This window comes from Zingiber officinale, chromosome 6B, assembly GCF_018446385.1.
Source record: "Zingiber officinale cultivar Zhangliang chromosome 6B, Zo_v1.1, whole genome shotgun sequence".
Classification (NCBI taxonomy): Eukaryota; Viridiplantae; Streptophyta; class Magnoliopsida; order Zingiberales; family Zingiberaceae; genus Zingiber; species Zingiber officinale.
Window position 1 is genome coordinate 109,144,903 of NC_055996.1, and position 16,800 is coordinate 109,161,702.

General features: G+C 45.8%; 1 protein-coding gene across 7 annotated transcripts; it reads left to right on the forward strand.

The window, feature by feature from the left end:
- The first annotated feature begins 9,190 nt into the window (after positions 1–9,190).
- LOC121988838 (nuclear intron maturase 1, mitochondrial-like) lies at positions 9,191–15,977 on the forward strand. Of its 7 annotated transcripts, none has more exons than XM_042542527.1 (5): positions 9,191–11,561; positions 11,825–12,092; positions 14,265–14,346; positions 14,563–15,406; positions 15,489–15,977. In XM_042542527.1, exon 1 carries the CDS (start codon positions 9,232–9,234, stop codon positions 11,401–11,403), a length of 2,172 nt encoding a protein of 723 aa, XP_042398461.1. In that variant the 5' UTR covers positions 9,191–9,231; the 3' UTR covers positions 11,404–11,561; positions 11,825–12,092; positions 14,265–14,346; positions 14,563–15,406; positions 15,489–15,977. The 7 variants fall into 7 exon arrangements, with proteins under 7 accessions (XP_042398461.1, XP_042398460.1, XP_042398464.1 ...); XM_042542526.1 differs by having other exon boundaries at positions 11,825–12,034; XM_042542530.1 differs by having other exon boundaries at positions 11,825–14,346.
- The last annotated feature ends 823 nt before the right edge of the window (positions 15,978–16,800 follow it).

The following is a 16,800-nucleotide window of genomic DNA, read 5'->3' on the forward strand; positions in this document are numbered from 1 at the left end:
CCCGAACGTGGCTCAACACAAACTTCATGTATGACTGGATGCTCGGTCGATGAAGCAGAGAAAAAAGGACTTCAGCGCGGAACAAAATGTGATCATTCGGGCGAAGATAGAGAAGCTGTTGGAGGCCGGCCATATTAGGGAAGTTTAAATTCCCGAACTGGCTAGCCAATGTTGTGTTAGTCTCCAAGCCCGGGCAATAAATGGTCGGTCTGCATCGACTTCCGCGATCTGAACAAGGTCTACCCAAAAGACTTCTATTCACTGCCCAAGATAAACCAAATGGTGGACTCGACTGTGGGCTACGAGCTAATCTGCATGCTCGATGCATATCAAGGGTACCACCATGTGCCGCTCGCCCGAGAAGACTAGGAGAAGGTCAACTTCATTATGGCCGACGGAACATACTGCTACAATGTCATGTCATTCAGAATCAAGAATGTCGGAGCCACCTACCAGAGGCTGTTGAACAAGGTGTTCTGACGGTCGATCGACCGTAATATGGAGGTATACGTCGATGACATATTAATTAAATCCCTCCGAGCTGCTGACCTATGCGCAGATATCAACGAGACTTGTCGGACGCTGAGGACTTATGGGATAAAACTAAACCCTGGCAAGTGTCTGTTCGGCGCAAAGAGTAGTCGCTTCCTAGGCTACATTGTCACCGAGCGCGTCATTAAAACCAATACGAGCAAGGTCAAAGCTTTGCAGGACATGTTGGTGCCTCGGAATTTGAAAGAATCTCAATGACTGACCGGTCGAATCACAACGTTGTCCAGATTCATATCCAAGTCATCCGACAGAAGTCTGCCGTTCTTCAAGATGCTCCGCCGAGCCACAAAATTCCAGTGGGACGACGAGTGCGTGATGTGCGTAGGTTTTATACACATGTTTAGCATATTTTGACGCGCATTCCTATATTTTATGCATGTTTTATCTATGCATTTTCATACTCCTTGCTTCACTTTTAGCATATTTACTCTTTTTTGTTCGGAGATCTGCTCTTGTGTATTTTCTGTCTACAGAAGTCAAATTTGGAGAGAAAATGATGTTCTTGGCGATTTTGATCACCGAACAAAGGAAGTCAGTGCTAGCCATATGTGCCACACAACCATGTCAGTGCGATCGGGCATTGGAAGAACTCAAGGAATATCTAAATTCCTTGCATGTACTGGCCAAGTCAATTGTTGATGAGCCACTCTAGATCTATTTATCATCCAACGAGCATGTGGTCGGGTCGGCTCTAGTTTGACAGAACGACCAAGAGCAGTAGCTTGTATATATTTTGAGCCATATATTGAAGGATGTTGAGTTTCGATACACCGGTCTCAAAAAATTAGCCCACGCTTTGATTTTCGCCGCTCGGAGGCTTCGTCCGTACTTTTTAGCGCACACAATCATCATGGTAACTAACAGCGCCCTGAGACGAGTCCTTCTCAACCCTGAAGCATTGGGAAGGCTAATCAAATGGATGATCAAGCTGAGCGAATTTGACATCCAATATCAGCCGCGAGCGGTAATCAAGGCTCAGGCCTTGACGGATTTCGTCACAGAAGCCCAAAATATCGAGCCAGAGGCAACATGGAAGATATACGTTGGCGGCTCGTCCACTCGGCAGGGTAGCGGGATCGACATATTGCTTATCTTATCTCAGGAGGACCGGATGCAGCTTTCCATTTAGCTGGACTACCGAGCCACTAATAACGAAGCAGAGTATGAGGCATTGATAGTCGGCCTATAGGCAGCTCAGTATGTGGGAACAGTTAAAGTCCTCATCCACTCGGACTCCTAGCTTACCGCTCAGCAGCTATCCGGAACATTCGAGATAAGCAATGCCCGACTCAGGCTCTATGCGGAGACTTTTGAGAAGTTAAAGATCAACTTTCAGGAGGTCATCATACAAAAGATCCCCCGATCGGAGAATTAGGCGGCATATGAGTTTGAAAAATTAGCCAGTTTACTATCCCCGATCTTCATAGGGCAGCCGATCAAACAAGTCTCGCTCGTGGCGCACATCGATCGGATGGAAGGAATAACTTTCCCGAACAACTGGAGAGTGGTTCTAACAAAGTTCTTGCGGTCTGGAGCTACACCTACCGATCCAAAAGAAGCCAGCTTGTTGAAGAAGAGGGTCGGGCGGTTCACCTTGATCGGGGGCCAGTTTTATAAGAGAGCCTTCTCCAGGGCCCTCCTCAAGTGCGTCAGATTGGAAGACATCGAGTACATTCTGCGGGAGGTGCACCAAGGCTTTTGCGAAGATCATCCGGGCGACTGTGCACTAGCCTATAAGATACTCCTGGCCAAATATTTTTGGCTGACCCTCCAAGAGGATGTCGCTCGGATGGTGGCCACCTGCTTGTCCTGCCAGAAGTATCAAAACCTGCCACACTGACCAACCGAAGAGATGAAAGTGCCCACAGTATTTTGCCCGTTCGACTAGTGGGGCATGAATATCGTTGGGTCATTCCCCATGGCGACCAGTCAGCGAAAAATTTTACTCGTTGCGGTAGACTATTTCTCGAAGTAGATGGAAGCCGAGCCGCTTGCAAGAATCACCAAGTAGATGGTCATCAAATTTGTTTGGCAGAACATCATTTGCCAGTTTGGCATCCCATGTCGACTCGTATCTGATAATGGAAGACAGTTCGTCGGTTAGAGGCTCAGGGAGTGGTGTGGGGGATATGACATCCAACAAGCCTTCACCTCTATGGCCTACCCCCAGGGCAACGGGCAAGCTGAAGTTGCTAATTGAGAGATTCTCAGAGTTTTACGTGCTCGACTCGGCCACGTTGGAGGCAGCTGGGTCGATGAATTCCCCAGCGTGTTGTGGGCGCTATACACGACCCCAAAGGAGGCAATCGACGTAACCCCCTTCCATTTGATATATGGCAGCAAAGCAGTTATCCCCGTGGAGGTCGGAGTAGAATATGATTGCGTGCAACACTACGATGAAGGGAACGCCGAACGGAGGCTCATAGAGCTCGACTTGGTGGATGAAATGCGGGCAAAAGTAGCGATTCGGCTAACAGTGTACCGACAACGAATGAAACAGAACTACAACCGGAGGGTGATCCCGAAGTCCTTCCAGGTCAGCGATCTCGTTTGGAAGAAAGTGAAGCGGTCGGCGACGTCACCAAGCTCGAGGCCCCATGGGCAGGGCCTTTCAACGTCGTGCAAAAACTCCGTTCGGGCGCTTACTATCTGAAGGATAAAGAGGGAAGACAGCTCGAGAGGCCATGGAGCGCGAATCATCTTCAACCCGACTGGGCTGGATGAGAGGTGCGCGAGTGAATACTATGTACTTTTGTATTTTTTGAATGTCTCCCGAACGCAGGACAAAATATGAATAAAAAGCGAAGGCCTCTAGTTGAAGTGCATCTCCCTTATCGGTCGAGCGGCAACCTTAAACCCGGGTTAACAGAGACGATCGAGCGACGACCTTAAATGCGTGTCTCCATCAACGGTCGAGCGGCGATCTTAAATGCGTGTCTCCATCAACGGTCGAGCGACGACCTTAAATGCGTGTCTCCATCAACGGTCGAGCGGGGACCTTAAACGCGTGTCTCCACCAACGATCGAGCGTCGACCTTAAACTCTTGTCTCCACCAACAGTCAAGTGACGACCTTAAACTCTTGTCTCCACCGACGGTCGAGTGATGACCTTAAACCCGGGATCACAGCAACGGTCGAGCGACGACCTTAAACTATTGTCTTCACCGATGGTCGAGCGACGACCTTAAACCCGAGATCACAACAACAGTCGAGTGGGGATCTTAAACCCTAGTGTTCGCATAATCTTCCTCAGCGGTTAAGCGACGACCTTAAACCTCTGGCTCAGTGAGACAAACATCGACTACTCAAAAGCCTAAGTCTTCAAAATATAGTGACCGTTCGACGCTACTTTTCGAAATACTCCAGGATCGATCGGAGGTTCGCAAAATCATGACGACACTAAATACAAAAGGGATCGGTCGGCTGGATAGACTAATTACGGACGATCGGAGTCACAGGGCCACAAGTTCATGCAATGCTCAAAGAAAAGGGGAGTCGGAAAAACATTAAAGGAGATAAAACTCGTCCGAACGGACGAGCATTCATTAAGACTTGAAAATTTTAGACATTTTACAAGGACTCTCGGCCTCACTCAAGGTAGTCCAAAACGTCATCCGACAACGCTGCAGTGAGTTTATCTCGACTGATGGCGTTACTTATCAGAGCTGTCGGCAGGTGGCCTCCCTCGCGGAGCTGGTCGATCGCTACATCGAAGAGGCGTAGAGCCCGATCAGCGACCTTCTCGTTGAAAACATCCGAGCGGAGGTAATTCTTCTTCATAGTCTCGAAACGGCTAGGCTCAGCTTTTTGGTAGGTTTTCAAGGCCGCCCGGGAGGCCTCCAGCTCATCCTTTGCGGTGGCCAGCGCAGTATCATTGGAGGCGAGTTGACCGCGAAGGGTCGTTTCTTCGGCCGACCGCCTGTTCCACTCGGCGACAAGGAAGTCCTCAACTTCCTTGAGTTTTTGGGCGAGGGTCCGAGCCTCATTATTCTTCACCTCGAGGTCTTCGATGGCCCAATTCTTCCGCGCGTTGGCTGACTCGATCTTATTGTCGAAGGTGATTGTTGGGACCGAAAAGTAGCTAAAGGGGGGGTGAATAGCTCGTCGCGTGATCGGTGCTTGGCGTTGATTGTTTCTTCAAGAATGCGCAGCGGAAAATACAGAAACAAAAGCATACAACGCTAACACGGTTGGTTTACTTGGTATCCACCTCACAAGAGGTGACTAATCCAAGGATCCACACCTACTCACGCACCCTCCACTAATAAACCCTCCTTTATGGTAACTACCAAAGGCGGAGAAGCCTACAAGACTCTCAATACAAGAAGAAAGGGAAAGGTAATGAAATACAAGCACAAGCTTACAATGAGTACAAAAACCCTAACCCTAGCTTTCTTCTTCTTTGCTTTTGATCCGCCTCTTGACTTGGAAGACTCCAAGAACCTTCAAGAACTGACGATCTGGAGCTTGGAGAGAGCTGTGGAGGAGCTGGTGAAGATCTGAGGTCTGTTGTGGAAGCGGTGTCGAAGGAAATGAACGCCTGCGGCTTAAATCGACGCCAACGGTCGGATCCCGATCGATTGGATTGCTCTCAATCGATCGGGGAGGCTTTGGATCGATCCACGGGTCGATCCAGAGCGCCTCTGATCTCTGGAAATTTGCCTGGATCAATCGGCTGATCGATCCAGGGCTTATCGCGATATACAGCACCTTCCCAATCGATCCACTGATCGATTGGGACCTCTGAATCGATCGGCTGATCGATCCAGAGGCATTCTGCGTGCTCGCGACTTGCTCCCAATCGATCCACTGATCGATTGGGACGAAGGCTTCTCGCAGGGACACCCCAATCGATCGACCGATCGATTGGGCTCCAGCCAATCGATCGGCTGATCGATTCAGCTTCTGGTTTTTGCCCAAAACCAAGTCCCAAGCCTCCCAAACCAACACCCGATCACCCTTGACCTGTTGGTTCATCATGCCTAGCATCCGGTCACCCTTGACCTGCTAGGATTCCCTCACCAAGTGTCCGGTCACTCCCTTTGACCCACTTGGACTTTTTTTCATCTTGCCAAGTATCCGGTCACTACCTTGACCTACTTGGACTTTCACCAGATGTCTGGTCACTCCCTGACCCATCCAGATTTCCCCATACCTGGCTTCACTCACCAGGACTTCCAATCTGCCTAGCTTCACTCACTAGGACTTCTCTTCTGCCTGGCTTCACTCACTAGGATTTCTCTTCTGTCTGGCTTCACTCACCAGGTCTTTCACCTAGCTTCACCTACTAGGATTTTCCTTACTGCCTAGCATCCCAGTTAGGACTTCCCAGTCAAGTATCCGGTCATCCTTGACCTACTTGACTCTTCTTCAATCAACCTTGTATTGTCAAACATCGAAACCCAAACCAAGACTCAAGCTTGGTCAACCAGATCAACCTTGACCTGAGAGATGTTGCACCAACAGTGATGACCTGTTTATTAAACCGAGCCAGAAGAGTGGCCTGCCCTGAACTCTTCTCCCGTTCGGCCTTGAGCAGTTTGTTGCTCTTCGCGACATCGGCTCGAAGTTTGGCCACCTCGGCGTTTGTTTGTTCTTGAGCGGCAAAGGATTGGTCGCTCGACGCCTTCATTTTCTTTACTTCCTACTCCAAAAATGTGAGTCTTTGGCACATGACCAGTCTCTCCACCCAGTATTGCAAACAACAAAGCAAGTATAAGTGTTGATTGAAAGTAAACTATGCTAATGCAAAATCACCCCAATTGCCATCTGGGTGTGGCTGTCCGCGAGTACCCCTGGAGGCATCACCGCTGCACGGGCCCAGACATCTTCCCATATTTTGACGAGCGACCCTTGGATGATGATCTGGTGCTCGAGAGCTCGGGACTTGGCACTGGATTTGTGCCACTCCTCGGTGGGCAGATGTAAAGTCATCATAATGTGGCGCTGGTCGCTTGGGGCTGACTGTGCAGAAGTGGCACGCTCGAGCGGCCGTGATGAAGAGATCGGTCGGATGCTCGACTTCTTGGTCTTCAATTTTGGTGACAGGAAGGCCACCGGCGGCGCGCAGACTATCCCCTGAGGTAGACCGGATAGGGAGGGCGTCCGATCCAATGATTCAGGGGAAGTGGACTCTTGGATGGGAGCAGGGGTCGACGTCTCCACCCGTTCGGTGGATCACACCCCGGAAGTGGAGGAGCGGGATGAAGGCTCCGCCTGGCGCCTCTTGCGCCTGGTCAGTGGCTCAGCTGAGGAGGCTGAGCCCGAAGCCCCCTCAACTTCAACGACCAACTGTCGTTCAGAAGGTTGGGAACCCCCAGTCGCCCCGCCGCTGACCAAATGGGAGTCACCTCGCTCTCGTCTTGCGGCTCCTCTTGCAAGCCGACCGGCTGCAGGGCAGCTCCCCAGTTCTCTGACAGCGGTCGCGTTGATCGCGGTGTCTACAAGCTTTGCCTTGCCGGCTAGACGTGCGCGCAACATGACTTCAACTGCACGAAAGGAAGAAAAATCAGTTATAATCAAAGAAAGGAGTAAAGTGATCGCATACCTAGGCTGAATGAGAGGAGATCAAATCTTCTGTCCCCAAATTTCTCTGTCCCCGTGTCCCCTGCCGATCGGATGGACCAGATTACATCTTAAGGCATCATGACATCCTTAAGATGTGTGCAGTATTCTCGTGATGTGCAAGGCATCCTTGAGATATAATCTGGTCCACCCGATCGACAAGGGGACACGGGGACAGAGAAATTTGAGGACAGAGGATCCGAACTGGAATGGGAGTCGGGTGCGGATCGGACTCAGACCGAAGATATACAGGACACCCTCCAGCAGTAGCTTTTGGATGTCGTATTTCTGACCGGCCAACATTGTGACTGCGTTGAGTTAGTCCGATCGGCTCTTGTACTTCTTTAGCCGGGGTTGAGGCGCCACTTCAAGTTGCCAGTGAGTTGGGAAGTCTAGCCGCTCGGGAAGACGCAAAAAAAAAAATATTACCTCCAATGCTTATTGGAGGATGATATTTTGTCGAAGAAAAACCAAGTCCACTCGGGCTTGGAAAAGGAAAGTCCCTGGCTCGGACAGTTTTGGATAATAAAAATAGTGGAAGACCCGGGGAGTAAGGGGAATGTCGTGCAGGCAAAAAAGAACCACCACCCCGCGCAGCAGCCGAAAGAAGTTCGACACTAGTTGGTGGAGAAAGATGTGGAAATATTTACAAACAATAGGAAAGAGGGGATGAATAGGGAACCACAGACCGGCGGTAAACTGATCTCAAAAGAAGGTGATACAGCGGGGCGGCGGAGAATTGGGTCGATCGGAAGAAGATGGAAGAAAGACTTGGTAATCAGGAGGAAACTCGAATGCGACTGTCAAACTCTCAGCGTCACCGGTGTCAAACCGGGACTCAATAGAAGTGTATCAGAGCCCCGGGATGTCGGCGGGAGGCTGCGATGAACTTGCTATTGCAAAACTTGAAAGAGAAGGAATAGAGTGGCAGAATGGTCGCCGGAACACTGAGATGTCAAAAAACTCGAGAACAAGGAAGAACAGGCACCGAAAGACGTGAAAACAAGGGGAGACGGGGAGAAAGCTTACTATACAGAGATCGCCAGTGGAGCAGTAGAGGAGAAAGGTCGCCAGAGCACAAAGAAGCTAGCGTCGAAGAGCACGAAGACGAGGATGCGAAGGAAGAAGCGATGACACGCACGAGGTTATAAGCCTCGGGGTCGCCCGACCGAAGCCGTCCGATCTAGGTTGCGGAAACCTAGGCCGAGATCTAACAATTGAATTTGAATCGCCAAATGTGACATCATAGTGGATATCCACCTGTCACATCAGCGCGTGCGACGACAGTGGGCAGGACGCATAGCGCATCGCCACGGGTCAACATTTAATGAGGCATGGGAGCGCGCTCAACCTTAATATACAGAGATTCACACGATTTCCCAAAAATTTGGGTGACGTAAGCCTGGCTCGCACTCGCCCAAGACAGTCCAAGCAAAGATTTTACAAGTACAAACCTTCGTTGTGTCGATCGGATTGAGGGAGCATACCTACGGCCGAACGACAAGCTTCAACAAGCTGATCGGCAAGGAACGAACGCATCCCGATCAAAAATCACATAGTGTCGAAGGCCGATCTGGAGGAAATCTGCTCAGACAATTCAGGCCGAATGGTCGCCCAAGATAGGGACACTTTACTGAAAAGTCTTTTCAGGGAAAGCTTTGAGAAGCATGCTTGCTTTTGAGAAGCGTGCACAGGCGCTACCGGAGCTCTATATAAATGGGGGTGCAAGCATTAGCGAAGATATGCGATATTCACTATTTGTGCTACAGTCTTTTTGTTACTCTGCTTTCCACTTCATTACCAGTGATTGATTTGAGCGTCGAAGGACCAACGTCGGGGACCCTTTCCCTGGCTCGACACTGACATAGTCTGTGTTGCAAATTCACGTGATGTCCATGGAAGGTCAGCGGGAGCGTTACATCCCTAACTTTCCGTCTTCTCAATTTTTAAACAAGATCAAAAAAAAAATATTCGGGGACATTTTAATATTAATGACAATTTGACGGCCATTTGGAAAATATGTTAAATTTGGGGGCAGTTAAAAAAATACCCTTTATTTCGAGCGACCCGCTCGTGGAGGTTCACCCGTTACCCATTCAACAACGGGTAGCGGCCATGTCTGCTCAAGTCTCCAAACCCTTCTCCTTCCTTCTCCCTCGCTGCAGCCGCCGCCGGCCTCTCCTCCTCTGCTTCTCCCTGCGCTTCACGGCCACCGTCGGCGATCGCCACCACTGTCATACTCTCCCTTCCGACGTCCATCTCCTCCCCCGTCAACAAGGTGAGCAACAGATTTCGCAATCTCTCCCTAATCCTTACGACCTCGTGAAGGAAGACCCGATCCAGGTGTGCTCCGACCTATGGGTTCGCTGCTTCGCCCGCTCACCCGATGCCCCGCCTCTTCCCAATCTCACTGGCTTCCTTAAGAAGTTCGACCTCTGGATCCTCGCCTACCAGCGGGCCTGCGCCCACCACACTGGCTCCTTCCCCGCCCGCATCGCCATCCACCTGCCCCACCTCCGCTCCCTCCTCTCCCTTCAGATGTCCGTCCTCGCTTCCCCTCGCCGCACCCACCTCTGGGGCGCCGTTACTCATCTCCTCCTCCGCTCCCCCGCCGATCCACCCTCCACCCGCCCCATCTCCCGCCGCAAGTTCCACGCCGCCCTCCAAAATGCCCCACCCCCTTTTCAGGACCGTGTCGTCCAGGAACTCCTCCTGCTCCTCCTCGAGCCTGTCTTCGAGCCCCGCTTCTCTTCCAAGTCCCACGCATTCCGCCCTGGACGCAGTCCCCACACCGTCCTCCGCACCCTCCGCTCCCAGTTTGCTGGCTATCTCTGGTTCCTCAAGGCTAACCTCTCCCACATCGTCAACGCATTTGACTCAGACATTATCCTGCCCTGCATCCAGCGGGGCACCTCTGATAGGAAAGTACTCAGCTTGATCAAATCCGCGCTGAGAATGCCTGTCAGACCTGGGGCATCTCAGTCAGGTGAAGAGAAGGTGGATCAGCTTGCCAAAAAGAGGATGAAGAGGAAGATGCTAAGAGCGAGCCGGAAGAAAAAGGTTCTGAATGACAATGAGCCAAAACCAGACCCTTATTGGTTGCGGACATTCTTTGGCTTTGTGCCAGGAGAAGCTGCTTCTGTCCCTAACTACGGTCACTGTGGGATATTGAGTCCTCTGCTTGCCAATATCTGCCTCAACGAATTGGATTGGTGGATGGAAGAGAGGATAGATAAATATTTCCGCCCATCCAAGCTTGATTCCATTTGGAAGGAGTCGATTGATGACGGTTGTCACAACCCTGCATGGCCTGAATTTGTTCCATCCAGTGGGAATGAAAAAACCAGGAAGATGGATTACATTCGTTATGGGTCTCATATATTGATTGGAATTCGTGGTCCGAGAGAGGATGCAGCAGCATTGAAGAAGGATCTGATTGAATTCTGTGAGAGCAAGTATGGTTTGAGGTTAGAGAATTCTATGATTGAAATTGAACACATCACTAGGGGAATCGAGTTCTTAGATCATATCATTTGCCGGAGAGTGATACATCCCACATTGCGTTACACAGCTACAGGGGGGAACATTGTAAGCCAAAAAGGTGTTGGCACTCTGCTTTCAATCACTGCAAGCTTGCAGCAGTGTATCAGAAAGTTCAGGCAGCTTGAGCTCGTGAAAGGGGATAAGGACCCAGAGCCATTGCCCTGCACGCCAATGCTTTATTCGGGCCAAGCACACACCAACTCTCAGATGAACAACTTCCTTGAGACAATGGCAGATTGGTACAAATATGCAGATAACCGCAAGAAAGTAGTTGGGTTTTGTGCATATGTCATTAGGAGTTCCTTGGCTAAACTCTATGCTGCAAGATATAGACTGAAGTCTCGTGCCAAGGTTTACAGGATTGCTTCACGTGATCTAAGTCATCCATTAAGAGAGAACACAAGGAATGATGCACCTGAGTACTCCGATCTTTTGCGGATGGGCCTTGTTGATGCCATTGAGGGTGTCCAGTTCTCTCATATGTCACTTATTCCATCATGCGATTACACTCCATTCCCAAGGACTTGGGTTCCTGAACATGAGCTGGTACTGCGTGAATATATTAAGCTGCAAGATCCGAAGTTTTTTTGTGAATTACACAAGTCAGTAAAACACCAGGAACTAACCTCACCACAGGATTATATTTCGAAGGTTGTTTGGGATTACAAGATTTGTGGGGTTTGGAGCAAATCCCAGAAAAGGGTGAAAGAAGCTAGAAAGTTGGAGGAGGGTGCTGATACTTAAGCTGCTAAAGTTCTACATCATAGTGTTACGTCTAGCTCACCTTTCAGATTAAAAAAACTGCAATGATTCACTTCGCAAAGATGGTGAAACCTGAGGTTAGATTAGCAACTAAGTAAACTGACATTGGCAATGATGGATTAATCCTGGGAAAAGTAAAGGTAAATGCTCTTTTAGAATTTTCCTAAGATTAAATTTATCTTTGCAAACTTAAGAATTCAGATATTCCTCATGATCATTGCTCTAGAATAAAAAAGACGATGCAATGTCATTAAACCTTGGCTCGCACAAAATTTCCATTTATTCTAGAAAGGTTCCATTTGTGATATTTTAACTATCTTAGAAACCTCTTAGTTTAAGAAAACAATCTCATTAGTTAAATTTTTAAACACTTCTTGATTAGTATTGCTGCTCAAAATTTCAGGTTTACCTAAAATTCAAGCACCATTGTTTGAGCAGTTTCATCACAGGGTAAACTACTCTAATGGTTTGAGATTACCATTAGTCAAGGAGATGGTATAAGTTTTGGCAACTTATTTGTGCTGAGTATCCGGAATGGGTCTTTCTCGAGTACAATTCTGGAACCCATTGATGATTCTCGCAGCATTGATGAAGTTTGATCCTTTAAAATATGGTATGAAAATGAAACTTAAAGCAAGTAATTTGGATGGTTCATATTGATGGAAGATAGTGTAAGTTGAGATTGTTTAACTTTGGTAACTGAATTTTTATAATTGAGTAATTATGCATGCATGTCTGCTAAATCAAGTAGATACTGGACAATGAAGCGTGAATTTTAATTCTTTTTCTATTTATATTTTCCATATCTACTAATTAGCAGGATTGCGTTCGTAGTAAAATATTGATTTTTGTGATACTGTTATCTGAAATCTTTATGGACATGTTGTAAAATGAACCATTGATATTAATTTATTGACATGATAAGATTTATCTTGATTAGAGTTTGACTATGAGTTATTGTGTAGCTGGTTTCAAATAGTTGGCATAAATATGACTAATGCCAAGTAGTGATGAACTGACATGAGAACTTAGCTGATGGTATGTAGCATCTTGATTATCTTTTGTGAGTGAATGGAGATAGTGAATGATAAGAAGGTTATGTTTGAATTTATTTTTGGTGAAAAAAAAGTCAATTGTGACTGTTCTCCCATGTCCATTTTGTCAAACAATTACAAGGTCATTGCTTTCTTCCCCCTTATATGATCAATTTTAACTTTGAACCATTAAAATTGTCTGTTCTGCACTATGTTATATCTTATACATGCATATCACCTTAATAGAAGCAAAAGGTAAATCTTCCTTGTTAATTCCTCTCCACTTGTGTTTCGCATTTGAGACCATGACAAAACAACTCCAAACGTGCTGAGTTGATGTTAGCCAGACTATTCAGAGGAACAAATGAACAAGAACAGAAACACTAAAGAAGCCTACACTACACTCAAACAAGGTCGTCAAGCTTAATACATTGTTGTGTCCTCATGATTGACATGGTTGGTACATATGGACTAATACGAGAGGTAATAGGAATAGATATCATAATTTTTAATGATAATGCCATATTAGTCACTGATTAGATTTGTCCTGGTGACAAGTGGCTGGATGTTTCAATTTCTGGTTTTGTTTTGTCTCTGGATTGAAACTCCTTCAGTCAAGTCTGCCTGTGCAAACCAACTATGAACTTTCTTGTTAATGCATTTAAAATCCTCATTTTAACACAAATATCAGAGACAAATATAAATACAATGTAGAAACAAGATCCAATCAATCGGTCTAGTGGTAAGGAGAAGATCTATTCATGCTCAAACTTTCTTGTTATTTCCTTTGATATAGATCTTCTTTCACTCAAGAAAATAAACATGAACACCAACAAAAAGGTTTATACAGAAACTCTAAATTGGGGGAAAACACAGGGATAAATGAGAAGATCCTACTATAGGAAGGATAACAATAAAATTGGTACAACAATCACACTTATAGAAGATGATCATTCCTTATTCTACAACAAAATTGCTCCCTCCACAAGTGTTTCATCAATTCTTTCTCTTGTGAAGGGTTCACCTTGTCATGTGTGACACATAAATCAGTGAGGTTGCAAAATCAGAGTATAAATGATTTATGTGAATCCTAATAAGCCATAGGGCTTGAGATATAATGATCTAATGTATTTATAAGCAGCATAAATCAGTGAGGTTGCAAAAGCAGAGTATAAATGATTTATGTGAATCCTAATAAGCCATAAGGATTGAAATATCAGGACCTAATATGCTTGTTGAGACCAAATCTGCTACCTTTGCTGCTTTCACCTTGATTGTTACCCTACCAATCTAACTTGTTGAGAGCCTAGGGTCACATTTTATATATATATATATATAATAGGTAGATGCCCCTCCCTCCTAGTTTGCCTATTTTGTAAATCCAGAAGACCGGAACACAACTTATGCACATTCAGAAGCCTAGGGTCACATAGTCTATTAGATGCTAAGGATACCAAAAACAGTTATTATCTTAAAGCAAATAGGAAATGAACAGCATAGGCTATCAAAGAGTCATTACCTTTTACAATAATTAACAATATCACTTCAGCCAAAATCTGAAGAATTCCTAAAGTATCAAGTTGAGATCAATGTCCCCATCTGGTGATTCCCTTATCTCAGTTTCTGTTTTTTTCTCATTTCTAACTGAACCAGGGAGCAAGAAATCATAGAATGACAATTCATTAGATGAAGAAGCGTTAACTGTCTCCTTCTGCAGCATATAAACTGTTTGTTTAGTCTAACTCCACTTCATAACTAAAAAAAGACAAAGATAATATGATTTACTTTTCTTGCCTGAGAATTCTGCAGACTGAAATCAGAATGATCATACTGATAATGCTGAGGGATGTCAAAAGGTTTCAATAAGCTCGGCGTTGAAACTGAAGCCAAGGTAAGAAAACTGCCATCATGTGCACCACCATTGCCTTTGCTCCTCTCAATGTAAACATCTGAACTTGCCAAGCCCACAAATGGAGTTGAAGAGTTTCCTCTGAGATCAATCACAGTATTTCAGTTAGCATTTTTGACTGATGACAAAGGAATCATCAAGGGAATGAGTACCTAACAGCTTGGAATTCAAGTTTGATCAAGTCGCTTCCATTTGCAGGTGAGAATTCACTGGAGAGAAAAGGGTGTTTATGGGGGAAATAAGCTTCTTGATTCCTGGTAACAATGACCTCGTTGAGATGAAAAGCCGGCGGTGGTGGCCACTTGTTGTCAACTGTCATCTCTACTGAATTCTAAGCAAAACTAACAGTGATTCATTATGATTTTGCATCAAACACTGGGAATTGTTACACAGTTGTTCTTCTGCTCACCTTGTGTAGCTCTGATCTCCAGCAAGAGAGCAAATCATAGCTGCTTGAGTTGTTTTGGCTTGAAGGGGGCTCCATCCGGTGACATGTCTGAGAATCAACCAGCGGCGGTTGTTGCTTCCTCTGAGGAACAGGGACTGCTATCTTCTTCATCGGTGGGTCATCTCCTTTTGCTTCGATAGCTGTGTTCCATAACATCGGAAAAAACCCTGGCGGTTGTCGACGTTGATGCTGCTGGTTGTTGAAAAAATTGGAGGTTGCCTGGGGTTTCATGACAGCTGTGGCAGGAGGGGGCGGTGGGAATACCAAGCCTTGCGAAGATAAATCCGACGAGGAGGAGACGGCTACGCTGTAGATCCTTTGCTGCTTCTCCATGCACCGGAGCTTCTCCAACTGCGCAACACCGACTCCACGCTGCGGATTCTTCTTCAGCTTGTTCTTCTTCGGTGGTTTGTGTTGCTGCTCCTCGAGTTCCATGACAGCAAATGCCGAGGGGGAATGCAGAGGACGTGGAGGAGAATGGCGAAGGGCGGTTTATTAATTATTGCAGGAGGCGCGAGATCGAAATCGAGAGGAAAAAGGAAGCAGATTTTGTGGGATTCAAAGAGGTGTTGATTGAAGCGCAGACTTCGCAGGGTAATTCTTTGTCACTGCTCTGTTTTTTCCATAAATATTTCTCCTTTTTAAGCGTATTCTCCCTGCTTCAATCTTCATGCAGTGGATTTCAACAATCCATGGAAATAAACTGACCGCAATCTACAGTTTGTCGACAGAATCCAATCTGCTAATTTAGGGAAATCACCTTCTTTACTTCGATATGGCCCGTGATCATCTCTGGGGTTTTTTTTTCATACAAAAAATGTCGCGGAGATATTTATTCTGAGGCGACAGCAAATCCTAGGAAGAAAGCTTGTAAGATACTTGCATCCCATGCAACGTAGATTTACCCAAAATGAGAGAAGAGAACAAAATTTCATCTTGCCCCTCATCACACCTTATCTACTTTTAATTTTACCCTTTTAAATTTCATTCAGTTATTAATGTTAGCAGCGGAGGGGATATTTTATCTTCAACTATGGAGGTGGCAAGATGAAATTGTTTTGATGAGATGAAGGAATGCATGCCAGGCTTAATGGGTTGTAAACCTAAAAATTTTAGATTGTTGCTCGTGAGTACTTTCTGATTTATTTTTATTTTCACAGGACTAGATCGATGAGTCTCAAAATTGATCAGTGAAGTTGAATAACTGATGCCAATTAAAAAAAAAAAAAAAAAGGATACCACGAGACTTGCTGGCAACTTTGTTTGTATTTTCAATTAATATTGTAAGTCAATTAGTAAGCCTCTTTTATGACCTGTCCTTTGTGAATGAAGCTCATGTAGTGTTACTTCATAGGATAACAACAAACAGACAATAGGGAATGTAGAAGGCACATTTCTTTATTGTTTTAGTTCTATAGGGTTTGATAGCTAGCCTAGCTCAAACAAAAATGATCACAAGTTGATCTTTTCTTGTTAAAGAAACAAAAGTTTTTGTGGACAAGTAATGTGTGTTACTAGAGAGAAGGATTAGGGTTTTTGTACACAAGTAATGTGTGATAGTAGAAGGATTTGGCATATTCTTGCGGTGAAAGTGAGATTGCGATAGATTATAGAATCTAATGATATCTAATTATATGATCAAAGTTACCGATGAGCATTGTATCAATTTATGGAATTTAGTATTATGTCAAATAGGATTAATAGACACATCCCACATGAGATGTTATGGATGTATGTTTGAAGATGATATAATATCTATTTATGCAATAATTAAACCTACTTATCTGTTTGATACTCTACTTTATCATAAAAAAAGGTCAATAATCTCATCGACAATAATAGAGAAACCTGAAACCCTACTCTCTTTTCAAAAACTAAAGAATTCATTTTCCTTTTATGTTTGCATTCAAAACCATCTTTCCTCTTTGTTCTTGGTACCCCAGGCATCATTTCCCTGATTGACCTTCTCCAAGTAGAGCCGTAACTCA

Coding starts and splice junctions, on each gene's coding strand:
- LOC121988838 (XM_042542525.1), top strand. CDS start 9,232: ATGTCTGCTCAAGTCTCCAAACCCTTCTCCTTCCTTCTCCCTCGCTGC.